The 25,778-nt window shown below is 45.8% G+C and overlaps 1 protein-coding gene across 3 annotated transcripts in view; it reads left to right on the top strand.

The window, feature by feature from the left end:
* LOC128875524 (serine proteinase stubble-like) overlaps positions 1-25,778 on the top strand; it is an 81,437-nt gene extending 55,659 nt beyond the window's left edge. For all 3 annotated transcript variants that reach the window (XM_054121162.1, XM_054121158.1, XM_054121161.1), the window contains exons 2-9: positions 13,699-13,788; positions 18,298-19,610; positions 20,290-20,555; positions 20,656-20,923; positions 21,974-22,416; positions 23,885-24,182; positions 25,015-25,140; positions 25,620-25,778. In XM_054121162.1, the coding sequence (XP_053977137.1) occupies positions 13,707-13,788; positions 18,298-19,610; positions 20,290-20,555; positions 20,656-20,923; positions 21,974-22,416; positions 23,885-24,182; positions 25,015-25,140; positions 25,620-25,778 (2,955 nt within the window). In that variant the 5' untranslated portion in view covers positions 13,699-13,706. The remainder of the gene's footprint in view (positions 1-13,698; positions 13,789-18,297; positions 19,611-20,289; positions 20,556-20,655; positions 20,924-21,973; positions 22,417-23,884; positions 24,183-25,014; positions 25,141-25,619) is intronic.

Below are 25,778 nucleotides of genomic sequence, written 5' to 3'. Positions count from 1 at the left end.
TCGAGTCACCACCATTTCTATTCCGGGGTCCACACGCACGGACTGCAAGGGATCATGGTCCACTCGCAGGGAGTCTTGGAGTCTGTTCGTAAAAAGAGTGTCTCAAAGCTTCTTCTCTCGCATCTGGTTGAAGAAAATTTGCTGTATTAAAGAAGTTGGATCTTGTTTTCAAGTTACCATCACTTTTATTCGGGGTCCACATCCACGGACTGCAAGAGACAATCGGGGTCCACCTGCAGGGAGTCCTCTTGTAGACTCCTCGTGAGAAGATTCTTGTAGAAGATCGTCTCAAAGCTTGTACTCTCACCCTCGGCACACTCGCGAGTAATAACGAGGTTCGTCGATCCGCGTCAAGTTCGCCGTAAAGTCGCCTCTTAATCGCGGGTTAATTAATTTGACGACCGCGTCACGAGACGCCTAAGAGTTTCTGGGTGTCAGCCTCCGCTAATTACAGTCTACCATGGATTATTGGTCGTTAAATAATAGCGTTGCACGGCGAGCTATACAGCGAGTTCGTAAGCGACAATGCAGCCTCGGATCCTCGTCGAGACACGGCGGCGAAGGATGGAAGTTTTAACGATGCGAATTAACCTGTCAATCTATTATCGCGATAGTGTCAGGTGTAAGAGAATCGGAGGAGTCGCGAGATGGGTTATTATCGGCGAAAGATCACAGTTCAAATTAGCAACGGAAGGATATCGAACGGTGTTGATTCAAATTTTAATTCGAGTGTCCGTCAAATGTCCGTTTGGAAAGCAGCCCTTACGTTCAGTCGCGTTGAAGTCTCGAGGCTCGAACCAACGCTGTCCCCGTTAGGCCAGGGGCCAGCTAATTGGCCGGTTAGTAGGTTAATTGACGCGTTCTTTTCTCTTAATCAGTGTCGTATCACCGCGAGCATAAATAGGTTAAGTTGCGGTTGCTCCACGAAATCTGACCTCGGCGACCATCGACACAATGGAAAGGTGCGTCCGACCTGTCTGCGGCGTTTACACCGCAGTCATCGGGAATACCCGACGCCTGAGGATAATACTAACCCTGCTGACTCGATCGACCTCGATGACATCGGAGCTCGACGGAATGATGACTGGGAACTGACCCACTGAGAGATTTCATGACTTGACGTCAAATGAAAATAATTAGAATTCTATGAAAAGAAGTAAATCTCGAAAGGAAACTTCCTGAAGTAATACCTTAATGAATAAAAGAGTCCGACTATAAAAATCCCTAGAATCTCCTTGCATAAAAAGATGAGCCTCAGACCTGGAAATAACGAGGATTGGGTAAAGAAGAAATTAACTTCTGAAAGAGAACTTGAAATCTTTCCTTGGCTTGTAATTATTTTGCTACTTATTCTTCTTCTTGGAACTCTATTATTTACTAGAAAGACCACCAGAGAAACATCGCCTTCTAGGCACTCCAAGAACCAAGATCGACACGGTCGAGGACACCTCTGCGTTTATTTACGTTCGTTCGGACAAGCCGAAAATGCGCGAGCATAAATTGTAATAGGCATAGACCCCCCGAGCACTCAGGGAATCCCGTCACGTAGAGATCTCGGCACGTGTTTAGGAAGTCGCTGGAGAACGGAGACCCGCGAGCATTATGAAACCTCGTCGCGACTATGAATGTTAATGGAGGCTTGGCTGCGCTCGACGTTTACTATCGCCGTTGCAGAAAGTATAAACAACAGCGAAGTGCATCCTCGCCTCGATTTCTCGTCCCCGAGTCCCCTGACGAGAGTTTCTAGAATTCCCTCCGCCATCTTCCCTCGGACTCTCCAACAGTTTCCGCGAACTGTCGTCGAAATCACCGTGTATTCTCCGTCTGGACGTCGAGCACTTTTCATTTCTCTCGAAACGTCTCCCAGGACTTACCCTTCAGGCGTACAGTGCCATCTAAAAGCTCAACGAGCTTTCTTGGTACTTGCTAGGTTAATTTGATACTTGTTAGGTGGGGAATGATAAATAATTGATATGGCTCAAGTTTGGTTAGCAATCCATTTTATTGTAAATTGGATTTTATTGAAGAAGGAGTATAAGATTTAATTACATCGTGATGTTCGATTTTCGCCATGTTTATTTACGTACATCTGGCAGCCGTTTGCTTCGATGTCTTTGCGCGTGACTAAAATATCCAAACACTGGCTCACGTTGATAGAGTAAATAAGGCTAGGAATATAAGATTTAATTACATCGTGGTGTTCGGTTTTCGCCATGTTTATTTACGTACATCTGGCAGCCGTTTGCTTCGATGTCGCTATTAGGCAAATTTGCGCATGATTCAAATATGTAAGCACTGGTTCACGTTGATAGAGTAAATAAAGGTAGGAATATGATTACTCTAATGCCCCACAACCGTGTTAAAAGATTACGTAAGGAGAAACCAATTTAAATATCTTTCCTCGCGGTATTATGGTATATTAGGAGCGAGTAACATGGTAGCAACATCCCAAGAATGCTCGACGAAAGGAAGTGCAACTGCTAGTTAATTGAGAGGCCGAGGATAACGGGGCGAGCTTAAAATCCGCGATCAGTAGGTCGTCGCGCGTGTCTGGACGCACGGGAAACACCAGTCAGCGACAGTTTTGTACTCTTTGCTTCTTGACCTTGCCCAAGAGAGGCCACCGTTCGGAACACTATTCGAGGCATGTAGGGTAGAGTAGTAGTTTCTTTCTCGCCGCTGGACGCTTAACGGTCACGGTCCAGGCCGATGGAATCGACTCGCCGTGTATCCTTGAAGTATCTTCCAGTGACCAACGCGAGGACAATCGACCTGCTCAATCGGGAGAACCTCGAGCGTCATTAATAACCTCCGGCCCATTTCACGCCAATTAAATTTTCATACCTAGATGTCAGTGATCTTTATAATATTCGAGTATATCGTAGTCCATGTATAATTAGGGGGGGTTTAAGTCATCACGTTTCTAGTTTCTCAATTGTTTAAAAAATACACGCCTTCTAAGCTACCAGTTCTAGATCAAATTTTGTTCATCGAGTAGCAGTGTTTAATAGCAGCCATATCTAATATTTTGCACAAACAAAAAATCTCATCCTTTCCATGAAGGTACAATAGACACCCACAAAAAATGTCATCCAGGTTAAAGAATAATTGTAAGAGTTGCAAGGACATCACTTTGAAATTTCACTAGGCCTAGTTGACGTGACCGATCGACTTCTGTTAAAAAACGATCGATCTGACCACGGATTTCTCGGTCTGTGTTGGTACTTGGTTATGTCAGTGTCAGTCCTATATGGAGTCTCGGTTAGATCCGAGGAACATGTTGCGAAAATCGTTCGCCGGATATGTTCCGCGTGCAGGCGGTCAACCGAGTTCTCGTTCCTCGTTGCCCTGAAATATGTGTCACTTTTTGCGGACGCTCGTGCGCCGTGAGGGAGACGGGTAACACGAGACCACGGCCCAGTTCCTCTGCAACCGCGAGGGACACGCACGCACCTCTATTCCTCGCGTGTTCCTCTTCCTCCGTGTCTCCTCCTCGATCGTTTTGCTTTCCTCTTTACGCGCCGTTCCGTTCCCTTCCGTTCACCTTTTTTACTCGTCCGAGATTCTTGCGCGCATTGAGACGTCACACGTTGCCACTCTGTTGCAAGCACATCAGAATCTCAAAACGCCGCGTTACGGATTATTGATCAGACTCGTTATCCAAGAGGTCGACAGGGAAGGCGTCGTTCGATATCGATAAGTCATGAGTTTTCTATTTTCTCGATTGTTTGAAAGATACGAGTCGCAAAAGTTTGTAATTTTTTTCTGCTTTTCACAAAAGCTGCTTTTTTATAGTCTCTACCAATGCGTCGAGTATTAGTAATCGGTGGTTACAGTTTTCGAGTATCATCGGAGGCACTGCTGCGTTGGATACACGAATTCGGTTGCTAGGGGAAAACGAGCAGTTGCCGTGTTCGATAAAATTTCCATAAAATCCATACAGTATGCGCTCCTTCCACAGATCCTCCCTTCGTTCGCTATGCATCCGAAATATCGCGAAATTGCACGACATTCGCAAAATACCTACCACGCAAACTGCTCCGACAGGAATATAGTTGAAGAGTTCCGTTCGATCTACGTGGCTCGGTCTCGCTACGTGTTCCCATAAAAATTCAAATTTCGTTCTACAAGGTGACCCACTTGAAACGAGTTAGAAATGTCGATCTACTTTGGACCTTCAAAGGTCAACGATATTATTTAAAAACGAGCTTGCAAACTGGCCGAGAAAGGCACGCAATCTTTCATCGTTGAAAATATATTTTTTTATTCGTACTTATAATAAACGGTCAAGAATAAAAATACAGCGAGCAAGGACACGTCATTGAGAGACAAATGCGGACAGCACGTTGGAAGTATGGGAAATCGATAAAGGACGGAAAGAAGAGGATTATATCAGTCCACGTTTAATTTATTTATGGAGTGCTCGAGGATGTTAACAGAATTTAAACATAAGCCGGCGCTGTTACACAGCTCACTAAAACGACGTAACAATACGTTTCGGTGGTTTGTCTGAACTGGCACACCGTGTATGCACTGCACAAGTTACGTAAGAAGCCAGCTCGAAGCCAGTTCCGTGTCTGAAAGCTTTCGATTTCGATTGATAAGCGCGGCGCAGAAAAATTGAAATCGAAATTCCATCGAGAAAGCGCTGGCGGGGACGTGCTCTATGGAAGGCACGGGTGAAAGGAAAGCAAAGGTAGGAGGTTGCTGAAAGGTTAACGCGGTACGTGTATCCTCGGGAACAAGAACAATATCGACGTTGCAATGCTCTCGATGCATTCGTGTCGTCCCCTTTCAGTTACATCGTTCGCCTGATATCGAGACTTTCCAAACACGGATGTATACTTAGCCCGTGGGTATTAGTCGAATCGGATGTTTCTTCCGCTGGAAATTGAAGTACAACGCCCCAGAAAACAATTTTCCGAGTCAGATTCAGATTCGATAGGCAGGTGTCTGTTCCTTAATTGCTTTCGTGCGGTTGGAAATCGTGTAGCAATTCAATATGAGCTTTATCAGGGATAAAAAGGAATTATTATTCCTTTTTGTAATGCTTTTCAATCCTTGTTGAATGCTGTTGTAATCGTCTATGAAACCAATACCTCTGATGAACAAATTTTCTATTCCGAAGATTCAAGTTAAACAGGATTAAATTGAGTAAACTTCGTCATAGACACATTCTCCGCTCAAAAAATAGCTGAAAGAAAAGCTCAGCGTTTCCGAGACATCGATTCCAGGTACGTCCACCCAGTCCGTCGGCCGTGATTCGCGAACGACTCTAAAACAAACGGATGACGAGCGACACGGTGCTAGAACGAGCAAAGACAATGACAGTCGTTCAGTCACGGACGAATCACTTCGCCTGGCAAACTCGCCTGGAGCCCGACTTCCGGATACGAAATTGCTGTTTGCGTACCACTCCGGAGGCGCTGGATGATCGAAACGTGTCCCCTCCAGGCAGCGGCTTCCAGTTGCGCGGCTTCGCTCCTAAGTGGAAGGAAGGACGCTCGCTGGTCGGTCCACGATGCATTTTCTCTCGCAAACAGGAACGGTTCCTGTGGACGGGACCGATGCTCGAAGCATCGTGGTCGCGTGACTTCGCGTACTTCGAGGCGTTACCGAGTCTGCCTCGGATCGCGGGTCTCCGAAACCGTCTATTGCTCGACCACCCACGTTCTAGCCTTGGGATCGACGGCAATAAATTATCGAGAGAGGTCATGGTTACGAAGTCTCGTAATTCTATCCCGATCAGCGTGAACGCCGGCGGCGGAGAACATTGATATAATCGCGCGAATCGCGGCTGCCGATCGCGCGTCGTTACTACCCGTGCCAAACTAGAACTGTATTTCGGAACGGTGTGTAATCTTTTGGATTGGCCAGGCGAATCGTCGGCAATCGTGATTGAAGGTCGAGGTAATTCGTGGCTGCGGGGTGGTGGGCTTCAGGGTGTGTGGCTTGTCTGAGCTTTGGCGGCGGTTGGAAACTGGGTCGATGGATAGGTGGACTTGTGGATAGGTGGATAAGTGGAAAGGGGGCTGGGTGGACAGGTGCACGGACGAATTGTTGGATAGGTAGATGGGTGGAGTAAACAGATTTTTGGATGGGTAGATAGGTACATTGGTGACCAGATGCACAGGTGGGTCGATGAGTAGGTGGACTGATGGATTGGTGAGCAGCTGCATGGGTAGATTTATGGCTAGGTAGATGGGCGGGGCAAATAGATTTTTGGATGGGTAGATACGTGGATAGGTGACCAGATGCACAAGTGGGTCGATGAGTAGGTGGACTGATGAATAGGTGAGCAAGTGCACGGGTGGATTTTTGGATAGGTAAATGGATGGGGTAAACAAATTTTTGGATGGGTAGATAGGTACATTGGTGACCAGATCCACAGGTGGGTCGATGAGTAGGTGGACTGATGGATTGGTGAGCAGGTGCATGAGTGGATAATTGGATAAGTAGATGGATGGGACAAACAGATCTTTGGATGGGTAGATACGTGGATAGGTGACCAGATGCACGGCTGGATCGATGAGTAGGTGGACTGGTTGATAGATCGACAGGTGCACGGATGGATTGTTGGATACATAGATGTGGGAGGGGGGGGGGGGGATAAATTTTTGGATGGATAAACAGGTACAATGGTGACCGGGTGCGTATGTGAAAAGATGTATAGTTAAGTAGGTAGTTAGGATATGTAGATAAGAGGATTGCTGAATACGATTAAGGTAGATGGATAAATTAATTGGAGAATGTGTGAATAGATGGATAAGTGAATAGACGAGTGGGTAGATACGTAGATAGGTTGATAGCTAGATAACTGAATAGACTGAGACATATAGGCGGCTAAATGTCAGAACATAGTTAGTTAAACACATAGTTAGTACACGTCAGCAAGTAGATAGATACAGACACCAGTGAAGCAAAGACAAACCTCGCACACACAAAAGATACCCACCTAAACTGCAAAAATACCTGCCCATCAGTGTCCTGGGCAGGTAAGGTGGTCATAACAGTTCCCCAACGAATACGTGCAATCTTTCTTCAAAACCTCCACCACTCCCCGTTGATTTACGTGACGTGAAACGTGTTGACGTTTCCTCGTCCAGCGACCACGAACGCAGGCCAATGTTTTGAGACTAAACCATTCACTGACCGAACCGAGGAGCCAAGATCTCGGTCGCCACCTTGATTCGTTCGAACGCCAATGTAAAGCAGCCTCTCTAGAGAATCCACCGTATCAAGCAACTCGCGATCGTTGGCCTCGAGACTTGGTTGCATCCACAGTCGAAGAGGATTAAATTTCGATCGTCATTCCGAGGGGGGGTTGATTGAATCCCAAGCGCGAGGTACCGTTTCGCCATCGCCAGGACTCACCGTTTAACGGGAAGCCAAGGATCCTGGGTACCGTTTCGCAGGATTCCTCCTGTTCGAAAGGAAGACGAAGTCGGTGTTACCGTCGTGTCAAACTTTAACGACCGTCGGCGGCGTCCGTGTTGAAATTGCACAGGTGCGGTCGACGAGAGTTGATTCAATCGGCGGCAGGTGCAACCGGTCGACAGCGAAAGAAACATCGCCTTGTCACCGAATTCTGGTTTCGCATACCGGGTCATCGGGCAGACCATCGCGACTTTCTGGGTCGTTTTTTCGGGCAATTTGTCGCGCCGGCATCGATTCCCGTGCAGGGGAATTCCCTGTGGACGTTCCGCGTGGTTTTTTGTTCGGGCTGCGTCGTGCCTTCGTGTTTCATCGAGGAAAAACAGAGGAGAGGTATCTCGCGATGCGGCGAAGCGAAGTCCGATATCCGACGAGAATGATAAAAGTGTCATCGCTGTGACAGGGAATACTGGCGGGACGAGAAATCGATTCTTCGAGTCCTTTCACGGGGCCTTCCGCTTCTGCAGCCGGGCTGAATAGGTGCTGCCAAGTGATTGGATAATGGCGGATGTTTGAGATACTTGGACACAATGGTGGATATTGTAAGACGTTCTTTGATCGCGGTGGTGGGTTCTGGATGGGATATATGTGGACCATAGGCAAAAGTTAACGAAGTCTGGCGATTATTCAAAGAGGATTAGATATTTGCAGGGGTCAGAGGTTCCTGAGGTGTTCATCCGCTGGCATGCAAGTTGCTTTGCTGCTGTGATCTGGGGAGTTGTATAGTGTTCCTTTGTAGGATGACCCGGTCGTCCTTGCGAGTCCAGTCATTTGAAATAATTTATGAATGTTTCAATAACCTCGCAGAGGTCTGATCTAACCGAGATCGGAGGAAAACGAGTATGGTTTGGTGTATTGTTTCTTTATCTGGAGAACCTCGCCAATCCACAGATAATACTCCTTCGAAAATATGAACTTTTATCTTAACATCTTACCGCCCGGTAGCCTATTAATCGTCTCTTTTCCATGGCAAGCAATACTTTCTTATTCGTTACTGAGATAGTACGTTCCCATTGTATGCTCCCATTACTATGCGAATTATGAAATTTGATATAAATATAATTCATAAAACGATTTTAATGGATAAAATAAATTTTGTATAATACTGATGCTATGAAAATAATCGATATCACTAAATTTAAGTACATATACACGTTCACTGCCGGACGAAAATACTTGAAAGTTTCTGCTGAAACGAAATATTATTTAAACTATCGGAGACTGCATAATCAAACGTTTATCGTTGTATTTATTTTCGTAATTTCATCCAAATTCATGAATTTCGTTTAAATTCATCCTCGTTGATGCTTTACTTTCAGAATTAATTTTTTTAATTCTACGACGAAAAACATGTCACGATCGTGACGTGGCGATCAAAATTATGAGTAATCTACACACGGAATCCAGTGCTTTCAGGTTAAATTTTTCTATAAAATATAGATATGTTTACCGCGAGTACTCTGGAACAATGTTGCGGACACGACGGAATACGGAAGCAACGGGCTCGGAAAAGGAACAGCTGCCCGCGATAAAGCGTCAGAGCTAGACGATATCTCGCGGTTTTACTGCAGCGGCGTTTCTTTTATTTGCATAATAGTAGCTGATGACCCGTCGTAAAGGCGACGCGCAACGTTTACGCGCGCCCCCTTTCACCGTTCTTCGGTTTTTGTTTCACCTTTCCTTATCCTCTTTATTCTTCCGTTCCGCTGGACGCTCCATCGCTCATCCATTCATAACCCAGTCATTTTTATTCCCCCGTTCGATCGACGGAACCATTTCCGATAGAAAGTTGGCGATTTTTTAACGACCAACCCCCGCCGGGCACGCGCAACGTTTAGTATTTATCGCGCTTGTAGGTTGCCAGTTTAATAATGGAACGATGTTTAACGCGAGCGGCAGATCGTTTCGGTGTTATTCCGTTGGCATCCGTTTACGACGCCTTCCGCTCTCGGTGACCCATTTTCGATCTACAGGGTAGCGAGGAACTTCTCTCCACGCAAACTTTAGTGCGTTTTAAACAAAAGTGGCACTTGTTTCCTTGACCGAAAAATTTTCCCAAATTAATATTAACCCTTTGCACTTGAGGCCTTTTTTTCTGGTATTTGCCAGCAACTCGAGATGTTTCTTAGCATTCTATTGCCATGAATTCTAAGCTGTCTAGATTTGAGAATAAGCTCACTTTTACCCCGCCGACAATCATTTTATTGACACTTCGAGCTTCAAAGAAATTAAACCTAAAGAAACATTAGGTATTGTAGATTTGCTGCGTGAAATGGTGACAGAGAGTTACCTCTTTACCTGAGGGTTAACCACTCGGATGTCCCCCTATGATGGGACGTTGGAAGTCTAGAGAACTTTGCCAGAGACCAGACAAGATCAATTCTCTCGAGCACAACATTTTCATAGTTTTTGGTGCATAACTTTTGCATCGATAGCCGGAGGGGGCCACCGGTGCTGCTCCCGAGGTCCTCTACAACATTTTCATATGTGTACACTTCCTTGGAGGTTTCCATTCAAGTAGCACGAACGAATAAATCGAAGTAGCATTACTATAAATTACATGCTTTTTATGCTACATTCAATACAACACGATTCCTCTTAGCACATTCTACATCAAAATGACTTTGAGTGCAAAGAGCATTAAATTGCATTATTATCAAGGATGGAGGCACACGTGGTCCTCGGAGCTCTATAAAGCTGAAATTTTCTAACCACCTCGAACAAGAGTATATCAGCTTATAAGCTTTCAAAACTAATGCAGAGCTGAAGTTTGCTAAGTCACACCACGAACAAGACTACATCAACTCACAAGCTTCAAAACTAATGCAGGGTCGAAGTTTCCTAAGTAACACCACGAACAAAACTGTACATCAACTCATAGACTTCGAGACTAATACAAAGCTTCGTAAAACCAAGGATGAGCTCACAGTCTTCACCGACTGGAATAACTCTTCTAAGGTCCTCTCTGAGACCTTGAATTGGCGCGGGTGCCCCCAAATGCGTCGCCATAATTTTTAAACGAGCACAGACTCTCGGAGACTATTATTGGAAAGTGGATCGATCAGGCATCGTCGGCGAACGTTTAATTCCGTGTCATCGGAAGGTATCAAGGTTAACCATAAGTCATTTAAGGTACGCCAAGCGTTTCTCGGAACCAGACCTAACCGATTTCCCCCGACTTTCGGCAGAACGTCGAAGGAAGACGGATGTAAAGCAGTCCGACTGTGGACAGGGGGGGACGAGACCTGAATGCACTTGACTTATTGCACGGTTCGAGACTCTTTATAAGTCGATCTCGGTGTTGTGACCCACATCTCTCCTTGCTTTTTCCGGATCGAAGAATGAATCGTGCGATATAAAGGAGGATGTCAACCGGCGCTCGTTCGCCAGGCACTTATGGCTGAGGACGAGCGATGCCATTCGTGCCATTCGGCCAAACACAGCACTTTTACTTTCATGGACTGGCCGATCGAATTCTGATCGTAAACAGGTCAAGAATGTCTTTTTATTCGATATTTTCATTTCCTTGGAACTGATTTTCATTGAATTTGATTTCTTTAATTCTTCTGATTCTTTCAAATCACAAAAGAAGAATTCGTTTACTCGATATTTACTGTTTCTTTACACATTTTAATTCCGTGGCTTTTAATGTCTTCTAACTTAACTTTTTAAGAAGGTGCTTGATTCATTGTTTAGGGTGCAAATTGTGCACCTTGGAGGAATCGCAAAGAAAGAATCTCACAATCAATCTCCCCTGTCTGATTTTTATCAATGACCCCCAGACCAAATATTTTCCACCATTCCAGAAGACTCTTACACCTTGAAGAAATCGCAAAGAAAGTATCCCAGACTTCCAATAACCCGTCTAATTTTTATCAATGACACCGGACGAATCATTTCCTAGGAAATATCCTGGAAAACATCGGGACTCGAGGACATCATAACTGCAACGCATTCAGGCTAGTTACGTCACCATAGATCCTTCCGAAGGCGATTCCCGGTATCCCCGGCTGATGAACTCGTCACACTGTAACGGTTTAATGAAATGTGCGATTGCACCGGACCGTTCAGCCGTGCCTTTGTACTAGAAACCTTTCACGGGATTCGTAATTTTTCCGACCGCCTCTTATGAGTCCCCCCAGCGTGCTAACCTGAATTCAATGCGGCGTAATATCGCACCGGCGAGAGGTCAGCACTTGTAGCTCGCAGCCGAGGCTCGTGGCTGTGTTTTAATCTCCCGTCTCTTGGAAGGTGGAGCCTGTAGACTTTTAATTAAGTCGACGCCGAGACGGTGAATACCAACGTGTCGTCGATTCGAGATTTACTAACTCGCGGCTGGGAGGCTGGGGTCAACGTGACTCGAGAGATAATCTTGAGCGAAACTGGTCCACCCGTCGGAAACACTTCTTAATTGTTTTTATAACCAAAGACGAAGTGGGAGGGGATATTTCGAGAGGTCTGTCCAATTCGGTGCGCTCGTTTAAAAATTATTAGTTCGAAGGGCAAAGCAATCCTTTGAATCTTTTAGTAGAAACTTTCAAAATTTCTCGAATCAAAATGGCCTAAGCCTGGTACCATTACCTAACGTTTGTCTACGCATCAAAAGACCAACAAACTTTAAAGAATACCTTCTTCCACAGCCCCCAATTAGTGGTCAAAGGTCTAAATCGGCTAGAAATCAACCACCAGTCACCCAACATTTGTCCATGCATCAAAAAACCAACTAACTCGAAAAACACCTACTTCCACAACCCCCAATCTACGGTCAAAGACCTAAATCAGCTAGAAATCAACCACCAGTCACCCAACATTTGTTCATGCATCAAAAAAATCAACAAACTCGAAAAACACCTACTTCCACAGCCCCCAATCTACGGTCAAAGACCTAAATCGACTAGAAACACGCTTGGAGGTAGGGTGGAGGCGGTTTCGCTTCATTTCTCCCGTCGAGAGGGAAAATGTGACCTCTGGTTCGTGCTTTGGCACGCCACCAAGGCACGTGAGGAACGTGCACACATTAGGCATGCTTATTAGTAACAGAAGCCTGAGCAGCGTACGACAAGGTAGGGGCTGGAAGGGGGGCAAGAGGCGGAGGTGGAGGTTTGCAAACCAATCTGCACGCGCAGCCGCGTGCACCAGTGCATCGGAAACGATCGGTACCAGTCGTGGCGGCGCGGCGTGGAAAAGGCGATATAAACGCGGGTCGCGCAAGTGTAACCGCTCGGCGAACAACTGGACTCACGCGTGCCTCCGCTGATGGGATTAGAGGAGTCGCTCGCGCGCAATTTGCATGATCCTCGATGATTAACCTTGGACGCGTAGCAATGTCCCAGCGAACGATTACGACGTCGGTACACGACACGAGGACGAAGATTATATCGTTCCAACGTTCGAGACGGGAACGTCGATGCGACACCTGACGGCGGTACAACGATGGGGAAAATTGGAAAAATTGTGGGAGGGTGGATTGTTTATACAGGGGATGGAGAATTTTGATAAAGCGAGCAGTCATTTAAACGAAGAGATTAAACGAATTGTCTTGGTTGAGTTGGCTATCGTTTGGTTCTTTGTCTACTTAGGTCGCGATTATTCGTTTATTTATTCGATGAAGATTTTTAATTAGACGTTTTAGTTTCCCTTATTTGTTTACATTTTTCATTTATTTTTCATGAATTTTCTATGCATGTTCCATCTCCTATTTTCTTTTCACTCGATTTTCTCTTCGGTAGTCTAGGGATTAACCCTTTGCACTCGAAACCCATTTTGTTGCAGAATGTGAAAAGAGGAATCATGTTTGATACCGGACTTTTGAATCGAATTGTACATTTGCAATTGGTTCCCTTTTAACATTTGGCTGTATGTACGTTACCATTGCGTAATGTTCTTTTGAACAAAAGTTAAGAAAACAAACGTCAGCTGTCAAGATTCCCTTCATCTGGCTACTGCAATAAATACGTTGATATTTTTTAAATTTAATTTGGAAAATCAGGCTTTCAAGGGTTAAATAATGCAGCATGAAAAGCGTGCAATTTATTGTAACGCTACTTTGATTTATTTGTTCGTGCTACTTGAATAGAAACCTCCATGGAAGTGTGTCCCTTTGAAAATGTTGTTCTCCAGAGACTTTATCTTTTTGATCTTTTTTGAAAACCAGATGACAATGAACCCTCGGCCGTTTCGACTCACTTTAATTATTTGTATCATTGTAAGCTCGGTGTGAGAAGTTGACGATATAGCCTTAATGGATGAAATTTCTGATTTCAGGGATCAGGATGCGGTGGATCGGTTACGTGGCCACAATTCTCTGGTGGTCGGGCATCGCCAGGTCCCTCAGCACGGTGAATCGAGGTCACAGTCAGTAACACTCCTTTCGGTGGTTTGAATACGCATATTTCAGTAGCCAACGCGTTCCTCTCCACGTGTCTCCTCGACGAACGCGTCTGCCTTGATCTTGAACCACGTACCTTGGCCGTCTTTTTCGCTTCCATAAGAAGTCACTGGAATTTCACATTAAGTTTTTATGTAAACTGTTGTACCCTGGATAACTTACCACAGGGGCCTACCGGAAACGATTTTCAAGGTCATGTGAAGGTCACCTCTAATTTTCCAAGATGGTCGAGTCGCGTGCTTCCCTTTCCAGAAGTATGATCCAGTGCATGATCCTTTTTAGGGGATGAATTATTTTATTCCAGTTATAGAAAACTTTCATTTGATCGTGACACACATGGACCATCCCCGATAGATTAAATTTAATAATATTCAGAGCAGGTTAATAGATGGAAAACTTTCAGCAACGCGAAACTGGTTTTCAGACGGGATTATTAAATTCCCTGGATGCATTCGGTGCAGTAGGCCAGCTAATCATCGAATAATTACCAATAACACGATTCCCGTTACCGATCGCGAAAGGAACAACAGATTATTCGAAATCGGGCGTTATTTCCCGCCACGCTCGTTTATCGCTTCAAATAACAGTTATTCGAAGATCTTACGCCGCTCTCGCATAATTTATTATCCCTCACTTTCCTCGCCTCTTTTATTTCATCTCTGGTAAGAACAAAAAGAGTGGGGCGGGAGGCCCAGTTCTGGTTTCGTTACGGTTCGACCACGTTTCGACCCTTCGTCGGCGTTGTACCCGCCTCTCCCTTTCTCCAGGCCGTCGAGCGTTTCTCTTTCTTCCTCGCGGGTAGGTTCCTCTCTTAAATGTGTAACGCCTAATTGGACGAGAGGAACTCGGTCAAGGTGCAGTCGGTCGCACGAGCGTGGGAAAAGAAAAGCGCGCGAGGGGGGAGGAAGAGGGCGACTTTCTTCCAGTTTCGAGGAGGCTCGAGGAAGGAACGCGCTGGAAAAATCGCCTTCTTCGCGACGCGGGAAGCGTTCGTTTTCCACTCGCGACGCTAACTGCCTCGGTTCCGTTTTACCTGCGGCTGTAAATAGTCGTCAAGAGTAGGCTTTAAATAATCGTGCAATCAAAACTTCTTGCTTCTGTTTCTCTTTACGTAGCATCGAATAGATTATAAGTTCGGTATCGATTGGCCTCTAGATCCATCTCGTATACTGCTGCAAAAAGTAAGGCACCTAATCTAGAAATGAGTGACAGAAGTTTTCGGTAAGGAGTTAAAAAAATAATTCCAAAAGCGAGACCAATTCCAACAATGAAAACAAATTAGGACAGGATTCGCGAATTAAATAGGTTACAGAATGAAATACTAGGACAGATATTAAATTATCGAATCCTCGACGGTCTCGAGACAAAGTTTTAACTCGGTAGAAATTTTCAAGAGTTTCAAGAACCTGCCGGCCAGTCAACGTGTTAATATAAGCATCATCATGCTGCTTGCATCTAATATTCCTCATTAGATTTCTATAGAAAAAAGAAAAATGAAAAGCTGTCCTCTTCCGCGCGGCAAACGAGTCATTCTTCGTTAACCGTTTTCTCCGCGAAAAATCTCGTGTCACACTTGGCTCCGGGAGAAAATTACTCGCGTCTCTTCTGCGACTCATCATGTTCAATGGATACTCGCGAATCCAGCCCGATCTATGTACCAAAGTAGGTATTTATTACTCCGCATAGCGAGTGCAACGTGCTTTCGAAGTCGCACCCTGTCCAGTTAGGGTTGGAGGCAAGCGTTTAATTCCTGGAACACGCGTAGTGCAATGAGTATAATAAGATCCCTAGGTGCCTGGGCTTGTAACAGTGACGACGATGAGCCCAGGTGATTACATTGTTGCATATGCCTATAGGCTAGCGTAGTTAGTGTAACTACCATGCCTAGCTACCACACCTGGCCTAGCTACCATAGCGAACGTCCCTCGATACTTTCCATTAAAGAAGTAAGACCACGGAAGCCTCATCAAGGAAAACATCCTTGAAGATTGATGCTAGGTGCTTCGAAGGACTTGGACTAATCGCTCAATTAACATCCAAGCTGATGAGGATTGCAGGACTCTTTGAATTGCTACTCCTCTTACTTAACTGTAGAGTCACCGAAGATCGACATCGAGCTCTCGAATCTTCGCTCGATGTTCTCCAAGTCACGTGTTCCCGTGAAGTTTCAATCATTCGATCATTACCCAAGCTTCTTCAGGACGAAGGGATCCGTTGGGTCTATTTTTGTAAAGAAGCAAAAGTCCAGAGGATCCTATTCAACTTCTCGAGCCGTGCTTCCTCCTCTATCGCTGCGCATCCCCCCCAAGACCATTACCGTACCTGCAAAGAACACTCGCATCGCCCATGTTCAAATCTGCTCGAAAGTTCACTTCCCGTTGCTCGAACTATCCGCAGAAGCCTCTCCAATCAGGTTCGAAGCCCCTGGCAACACAGCGCAAGGTATGCCGCGCGAGAAGCATCCGTCTCTTCGCCCATAAATTGCGCCTTCACGATATTAATGATATTCCTCATTAGTTTACATGATACGTCATCCTGGCCAACAGCGAAGTAGCCTTCTTCGCGAATTCCGTCGTTCGCTTCGTCTAAATTCCACCCGGCGGACCTCGTGATCCACGGTACCATGGTTCATCCCTAATCGTCACCCTCTCGACCGCGCAGAGGCCGACCACCATCAACCCCATTGTTCCCGCGAAGACGAACGAACGCTCGACTCGATAAAGTTTTTCTTTAATTAACCCCGGTGGCCAGCAACGCGATACGGGCATACTTCTAACGGAGAAAGCGAGACCATGAAGCCACGAGTAATTTACGTTGCAGTTCGCTATACGGTGACTCGGTTAACGACCTGGCCCAGGCTCCTCGCGTGCTCCTTCCGTGCGACGATTGACTTTACTTTTTACTCTTCCACGTAGGCACATTTTTCCTTTTTTCCCTCGTTCGGACACGAGGTGCCCCTCGAACGTTCACGCGCACACTTTCGCCGGAACGGAGCACCGCGAGCCAACAGATCCCATCTGCGAACGCTAATGACGTCCCAATTACCGGGCCCCGCTTGCTAATTAGAGAATTCGACCAAAATTCAGCGCACGCAGGATCCGAACGTCGAAGGAGTATCGATCGCCGCTGGAAAACGATTACTCTTGCCGTACGTCGACCTCGACGAAGTCCCAGGACGATTCTATTAATTGCTAGAGAGAATTACGACGGAGACCCTTGAACGACGGCTTATCACGCACCGTGGCGCGGATATGGGTCGGCCGGGGAACCGTTCGACGGGGTCTGATTGGTGGGATACCGGATGTTTCAAAATGAAACAGAGATAGAGACGAAGACGAGACTGGAGTGGTGACTAACTCAACCACTCTACTAACGTGCTTCTTATACATCTGACTCAACTCTGAGATTAACTGAGATCTAGGACTCTGTTATCAACTGAAATCTTCACTAGATCCCCAACAAATTAAATTATCTCCTTGATTCAACTCTGAGATTAACTGACTTTATGATCTAAGAATCTGAGACTGTTATCAACTGAAATCTTCATAAAAACTCACTAGAACCCCAACAATTTAAATTATATCCTTGATTCAACGCTAAGATTAACTAATTCTAAGATCTAGGAATCTAAGACTCTGTTATCAACTGAAATTTTCATAGAAACTCACTGGGTCCCCTAGCAATTTAAATTATATCCTTGATTCAACTATGAGATTAACTGACTGTAAGATCTAGGACTCTAAAAGTCCAAAATCAACTAAAATCTTCATAGAAACTTATATACAGTCGATCCCATAAATATTCGTACCCTCTATGTCTATCGAAGCAGTTTGACTAAATTAAATAATAGTTATGATATTACCAAATGAGCTTTTCATTATAAATATGAATATGAATAAGCTTATATTAGGTCTCCCGGAAAGTTCTGTCAGTTCCGGTTACAAGCTTTTAACAAGTATGCGCATATTCATTAAAAACGATATAAAAATTGCAATCATATTGGCAAGATGTCGTAAATAATGATAAAAATAATATTATTCAATAAAATTTATTCAAGGTATGAGAAATTTATTATTTTGTGTTATTTGTATACACATCAACATACTTATACAAACATGGAAACATCAAACCTACCATTTAATTTAAACAAATTTCTTCATCAATGGATGTAGAGGGACTATAGGTCCCCTGACAATTGCAAACAACCATCTCCATCAACCATCAACCGTCTCCAACATCAAACGTTCCCCACCGAACATCTCTATTACCCTTGGTGTCCTATATCGAGTGAGTCCGGACAGACCTGTATCGAAATCAGAAAATCTAAACTCCAAAGTCTTAAATCCCCTCATCCCTTAAACCCGACCATCCTCCAACACTTTCACTCCAAGACTCCCCTTCCTCCTCCCAGTCCATACCTCCCCAAACCTCCCCCAAGAAGCCCAACCCATGAAAGTGGTCTGTCTGTCCCAAAGGTTACAAAATCACCCCGAAGCCCTGCAGGGTCCCAGGTCCGGAGCCCAAGGACGGCACGTGCATGTTCGTGTGGGAGTGCATCAAGTCGGAGGGCACGCACGTGGGCGTGTGCGTGGACACATTCATGTTCGGCAGCTGTTGCGTGCATAACACTACGTCGAACGCGATCGCCGCACCTCACCATCAGCAACACGCGTCGTCTTCTGATCCTCTGCGACCCACCCTGGCGGAGGCTCTGGGCAACGAGGCGACGAGACCGACGCTGACGTCCCTCTCCAGCTTCCTCGTGACGGACACGAGCACCACGAGGCCGAGTCATCGTCCCTACGAGACGCTGGACACTTTCGGAGGGTCCGGCAGACCACACAAACCGCTGACAGCTGGTTCCGCGAGGCCGCTGCAGAAGAGGCCGCACGCGAAACCCGCCTCCGACCACAAGGACAGGATCCAGACCTCGGCGGTGCCTGACTCCTCGGGTTACTGGGACAAGGGTCCTCAGAGCACGAGGAGACCTGGCACGTCCGAGCCTTGGGAGATGGGCGCTCAGAGCACGAAGAGGCCTGGTGCTCACGAATCTTGGGAGAAGGGTGCTCAGAACACGAAGAGACCGAGCATCTCCGATGCCTCGGAGAAAGGCGCCCAGACCACAATGAGACCAGGTGTCGAATCTTGGGAGAAGGATGGTCAGAACACGAAGAGACCGGGTAATTCCGGTGCTTGGGAGATGGATACCGAAAGCACGAAGAGGCCAGAGGAACCCGACGTCTGGAATAAAGCTACCCAAAGCACGAAGAGACCAGGTGACATGTGGGAGAAGAACTCTCAGAGCACCAAGAGGCCGAGTTCCCCTGACCACCCGGAGAAGAATACTCAGAGCACGAGGAGACCAGGCTCCCACAGCACTAAGAGACCAGGGTTCCAGAGCACGAAGAGACCAGGCACTACCATCTACTGGGAGAACAATGTTCAGAACACGAGGAGCCCGGGACATCACGACGTCCAGAGCCCCAAGCAGAAGACCAGGCCTGACGACAGTCAACATACGGCTGGTAAGGAGAAGGACACCGCTCACGATGACTTCCAGGGTCATCATCAGGGGTTCAAGGATAAAGTGGACACCGGGCACAACACGTTGGTGATAAGACTGCCAGGGAAGGAGCACGCGTCCAACGAGGACGAAGGCATCAGGCCCAACAGGCCGAGCAACCAAAGACCATTCGAGTCGAGACCTGACGAGGGCAAGACCGAGGACTCTGATCTTAGCGGGCAGGAATCGGTGCACCGCCCTAACATCAACTTGGTCGAAGAAAATGTAAGGATTTTTTAATGGGTTGTACAAACAGGGTTCAGAATTTGATAACGTTCTCGTAGTAGAATTGTCCTAGTAATGCAAAAGGTTTAGACACTAGCGAAGAATCGTTTGAATTAATATTGGTTGTTGTATAGTAAGACCCAGCTTAAAGCTGTTTTAGTATTACGCGGTAGTATTTGGTAGTTTTTTTTTTCAGTTTGTACATAATGATTTAAATTTTGATGGAAGTTCAAAGGCAAGACGAGGTGTCATTGATACGATGTCTTGCTATCGACAAGTGCTTGCTGAACGGAACAGGCCTAGACAAATGACTTTAAATGACTTCGTCGCAAAAAAAAAAATATCAAATGAGGAAGAACCTTCCTCGTCATAAACATGCCATCTTTATTCGAAATGTGTTTGATTTTCATGAATGTTATATGAATAAAAATGGATTTGCAATAAATAAGTCTATAAGTGATACAATAAAAAACGATTTAACTATTAAATCGTTTCACTAAACTGTTTCGTTTAGCGCTGGATCTTATTGAAACGCATCCCCCGCGGGGTCTTACTGTAGCTAATAATTACACTATGTACATTTGTGTAAAATTATCAGTTTACACAAATGTTCATCTCTTGATAATAATATCGAAAGTCAGAATGGAATTCGATATCGCTCGATGCTGTTTCTTGTCAGGAAACAGCCAAGGAACCTCACTCCAACGTCAATTTCATCCACACGGAGCGCCCTCAGTGGGCAACGAAGCCAGTATCACCGAAACCGACGACGGATTTTTCGAAACCGTACTTCTCAATCAAGACGACCACCTATCGACCCATGTCGATGAACGATCAATCAGACGTCAAGCCGAATTTCATCTCGAAGCCCAATAGTTTGTACACGTCCATGACGACATCAACCACTGCTAGACCAACGTACTCCGGCGACCAGTCTACCACCAGGTATTCGACTATGTCCTTACGTCGCGTGCAGCATTACCCGGTGTCTTATGTAAACGTAAACGCAGCGAATGAAGTCCTTCAAACTTATGTTTCATTCTAGCGCAGCCGGATCCGTGCCACAGACCTCTCACTGGCAAATCACCACAGAGCCAGCGTTCGTCACAAAGCAGAGGCCGTTCTCGTCTACCAAACCGATGGGTTCCCTGGAAACCGCTAAACCGTCGAGTTCCCATTTCTGGTCAGAGAACAGCTGGACGCCACCCAGGCCGTCCTTGAAACCGCACTGGACAGACAACCCTAGCCTCCTTCAGAACGGCCCTGAAGGATTCCCGCCGCGACCGAGTTTCAAGCCAACAGAACCGCAAGAAGTATGTCCAGGTGTTTCTTCTTCATAGACGTTAACCAGCGCGTCTTGATCAGACCTATCCCAGACCTTCTTTAATACTTTGATAACTGTACTCGAGCGGGATAAATTTATGGTAGGAATTCACTGTAATTCCGTTGCGGTTTAATTTAGCGAGAAAGTCAGGTACGGCGTACGCGGTCTAAAAGTATGAATTCTCGATTTATTGTTGACTGGTCACGAGCATTATCTATTTCAATTTAAGAAACCCAGGGGGAGATAGAATATCACAAAAGCTTTGCTTATGGTGTTTATTTAGTCCTGCCGATTTTTGATTCCTTTTTAACAATATAATACACTTTTCTCAGCATTTAGGTTTACGTCAGTTTATATGTATATCGCATTCAATCACGAAATAATAGCCGGTGACACGAAGTCGCTTCCGTGCAAAATTCGACACTGTGTCAACCTCGCCTAACTTCCTCAGGCTCGATCTTTGTAAACCTCGGTATGCACCTAGGTGAAATTATCGTCGACACGTTTACGCCGCATCATGCCGTAAATACCGGCAGCGCTCGCAACGGATTCCTCGAGAGCTGCTTTCGTGCTTCGGTGATAACGCGTAAAGAGAGCATTCGAATAATCCTCGCGAAATAACCCCGCGTATTCGCGAGACCGTGGAATTCGCGATGCGCTCGCAACGGGCCGTTGACCACGATCGCGACGCAGTTCTTCCCCGGTTCGAGAGCGAGACGTTTCTCCGAGGCATCTACTCCGCGAATCGGTTCTCGTTCGCGGAGCACGGCTTTATCGCGCCCGGCATCCTCGATCGGGAAATCGATGCTCCGCGACGGTTATTAGATTCTATCGATACGCAGAAGAAAAAGGCCGCCTCGTTGAAATCCCTGGCCGGTTTTTGCCGCGGGTACTGTTAATCGCGACGAAGAACGGTCATCGACGGGCCCCTGGCTCGATTACACAGCCCATTGAGCACCAGCCCAGCTACAAAGTAAAGAGAACGAACCGTTCGTAAAATTAATAAATCGACGTTATTCACGCGTTCCGCTTCACGCAGAATACGGAGTACCACAAGCCACTCGGCGCGGCGCACTACATAACCACGTCCCACTTCGAGACGTCTGCGAGGCCTAGACCCACAAAGAAGACCACCACGTCCACCACCACGACCACCACCACCACAACGACCAGCACGACGACTACGACCACCACGCAGAAACCCGACACCGTCGTTTCCACTACCGAGACGATCGCGAAGACGGGATCGGTGCTGACGGTCTCCGCGGCCGATGAGAGCAAGGGCACGCAGTGCGGCGTGCCACCGCTGTTTCCGCGACCGGAAACGAGGATCGTCGGCGGCAAGGACGCGCCGTTCGGTCGATGGCCTTGGCAAGTGTCGGTGAGACGCACCTCCTTCTTCGGCTTCTCCAGTACCCATCGCTGCGGCGGGGCGGTGCTCAACGAGAACTGGATCGCCACCGCCGGACACTGCGTGGACGAGTGAGTAGAGACGGGGTCGAAAAACGGGTCTTTCGAGTGAATTTATTCGATACGTTTGCTCAGGGACGGGGTATTTTCTTGTAATAGATAGTGAGTGATAGCGATACGGATGTAGATACGCTCTTGATGATTGTATTTGGGAAAGGAGATGTTTTGAGATAGCAACCAAAAACCCTTACGTCGATCTGCGGAGGCTACTCGAGTATCACTGACAGTTACTCGAAGTACCTAGGCCTTGAAGTACCAGTGTTACGTCCCAAAATGCCCTGGGACTTTTTCGTTATACAGAGTGTCCCAGGGTAAGTGTTACAGAGCTGTCACTCCAAAACTATCGGCCGTATGCAAAATTGCGAATATGGAAATTGCATGGTAAAATGGAGCGCATGTTTCAGCGAGAAGGAATTTTTGTTAACTTTGTTATTTACCGAGATGTGATGGTCAAGTTTCGTTTTTCAAATGGAACTATATATATCTTTTTTAGACCATGCGATTGGAATTTTTGAAGACGAATTCATTATGCGTTAATGTAATTACCCGATTTTTATTAGTTTTCAAGATAGAACGCTTCGAAGTTTGCTAATTTGCTTTGTTTATTTTTGAATTTGTTTTTGAAATCGATACGGAGTGTCTCGTTTGGGATTCTAGGCCCAACGAAGGAAAATGGAAAGAATCCCAATATTCTGAGCTATATACTCTGGGCTCTATAGAAAAAGAATATATAGTTCCATTTGAAAAACGAAACTTGACCATCGTATCTCGTTAAACAAGAAAGTTAACAAAAATTCCTTCTCGCTGAAACATGCGCCCCATTTTACACGCCCCAAAATATATATAGAGCAAGTGGATTCTCGCACAGCTGAGCCCGGAACCTGCTCTCAAAGTTGACTCAGCCGATAGTCATAAGAACGATAACTGGTATCGTACAACGACTAACAATTATCTTAATTTCATTGTATTTACATATGAGAACAATAGTGAAATTAAGATAATTGTTATTCGTTGTACAAAACCAGTTGTCAACTGAATCAGCTTTGAGATCAGGTTCCGGGCTCAGCTGAGCGATGGTCCGCTTGCTTGCCTCTAACACTCGCATGCCGGACCAACGCTACCGCCCGAATTTCCACCATTTTTTCGCAACTTTCCCCCGCAATCCAACATCCACGCCCGCATTCCTCATCCGTTCCCTACAATTTCTTACCAAAAGCCCCCATAAAAAAAAAACAAACTTCAACTTACCTAAAATTAACTTACAAAACAGAATCTCCAAGCCCAGACCAGACTCCTCCTTCCTTCCATCGTGGCTCCCAGGGAGCTAACTTTTAATTACCACGGATACGCAACCGATAGCGTATCGGGGCGCGTATCTAGTCCTCGTTCCGCCTCTTTCGATCCGCAATTACGTCCGATCTCGAGCAACGGGGCATGATCAAGGTGCCAGAGGGAGCTTGTCGTTGATCTCGTGTTCCAGCCTGCTGACTTCGCAGATCAGGATCAGGGTAGGCGAGTACGACTTCTCGTCGGTTCAGGAGCGACTGCCTTACGTGGAGCGTGGCGTAGCGAAGAAGGTGGTGCATCCCAAGTACAATTTCTTCACGTACGAGTACGATCTGGCGCTGGTCAAGCTGGAGAGCTCGTTGACGTTCGCCCCTCACATCTCGCCTATCTGCTTGCCAGCCACGGACGATCTCCTGATCGGCGAGAACGCGACTGTTACTGGCTGGGGGAGGCTCAGCGAGGGTGGCACCTTGCCCTCGGTGCTGCAGGAGGTAAATATTGAGGAGAGAGCACAGTGGCGACACTTGGAAAGGGTTCTGAGGTTCTGGGTGGGATAGCCAGTCCCTTGGCTTGTTACTGTAATTTCTTAGGGACTTGCTAAGTGTTAGGGTAGCCAAGTGGAAGGTTTCACGCGTTAAGGGGTTAAACTGTGGAGGTCGAAACACAATAAACGCTGTAGAGGATACTTGTATGCTCTTGAAGCTTCTATACTCCTCGAGTAGAGGAGGGTCAATAGTCGTATATACTGGATATGTCAGAGGGACCGAAAAGTAATCAAAATTTTATCAACATTTATTTATTAAAAAAAGCTTAAATACTAATCAACCAAATAATTTCCATTATTTTCTAACACTTTCTGCCAGCGTAAAGGCAGTTGTTCGATTCCCTTTTTAAAAAAGTCCTTCGATTTTTCATTGAAAAACTTTTCCAAGTCGAAGATATTTTGATTACTTTTCGGCCCCCCTAATACAATACAGTCAGTCCTATAAGTATTCGTATCCTCTGTATTTATTGAACAAATTTGTCTAATTTAAATGAATGCTTCATGTTTCCAAATCAATTTGTCCTGGAAAGTTGATTCGGAAACACGAAGCCTATCTTTTAAATTAGACAAATTTCTTCAACATACATACAAGGTACGAATACTTATGGAACTGACTGTAGATGTTAGAAATCTTTATTAGGGATACGACGCTTGTCTATAACTTACTCTTTCTAAAACCTATCCAAAACGCTGATCTAATCTAGTGAACTACTAGTGTCATTCCTACAAGTACGTTTACATAGACATCGTCATCTAACGAAACTGTCAATTTCTTGCAGGTTTCCGTGCCTATAGTGAGTAACGATAGATGTAAGTCAATGTTCCTGAGGGCTGGTAGACACGAATTCATACCAGACATATTCCTGTGCGCCGGCTACGAGACTGGAGGACAAGATTCCTGTCAGGTACGCCTTCAAAGCGACACCCCCGACTCGTAACTAACACCATGGACTCAACACATTGTTCACCGGCAATTTTACACAGAAGCGACTTCACGTCGCCGGCTACTATTTCGTAATTGAACGTGAAATTAAAACAATCCAACTCCTATAAACTTCATTTATATTCTACCAAGCATAATGAATATAAAATTTGTTTATATCTCCCTGGATTTCATAAATTGAAATAGATAATGCAAGTGCAAACACGAGTTAACTAAACGAACTCCAATAAACTTTATTTATATTTTACCAACATAATGAATTGAAACTATAAAATTGTTTTATATCTCCTTGGGTTTCGTGAAATAAATAATGCAACTGCACACACGAGTTAACTCGTGACCGGTAAACAATGCGTTAACTACCAAAACCTTCCCTCTAATAATTACACTAAACAAATCTAGAAACCAGCCTCGATATACCTTCGAAATCTCCTGTTTCAGGGTGACTCGGGCGGTCCTCTTCAAGTCAGAGGAAAGGACGGCCGCTACTTCCTAGCTGGCATCATATCCTGGGGCATCGGTTGCGCGGAGGCGAATCTGCCGGGAGTGTGCACGAGGATCTCGAAGTTCGTCCCTTGGATCCTGAAGAACGTGACCTGA

Source organism: Hylaeus volcanicus, chromosome 4 (genome assembly GCF_026283585.1).
Source record: "Hylaeus volcanicus isolate JK05 chromosome 4, UHH_iyHylVolc1.0_haploid, whole genome shotgun sequence".
NCBI lineage: Eukaryota > Metazoa > Arthropoda > Insecta > Hymenoptera > Colletidae > Hylaeus > Hylaeus volcanicus.
The sequence above is the reverse complement of the archived record's forward strand: the minus strand, read 5'-3'. Positions and strand labels throughout refer to the sequence as shown.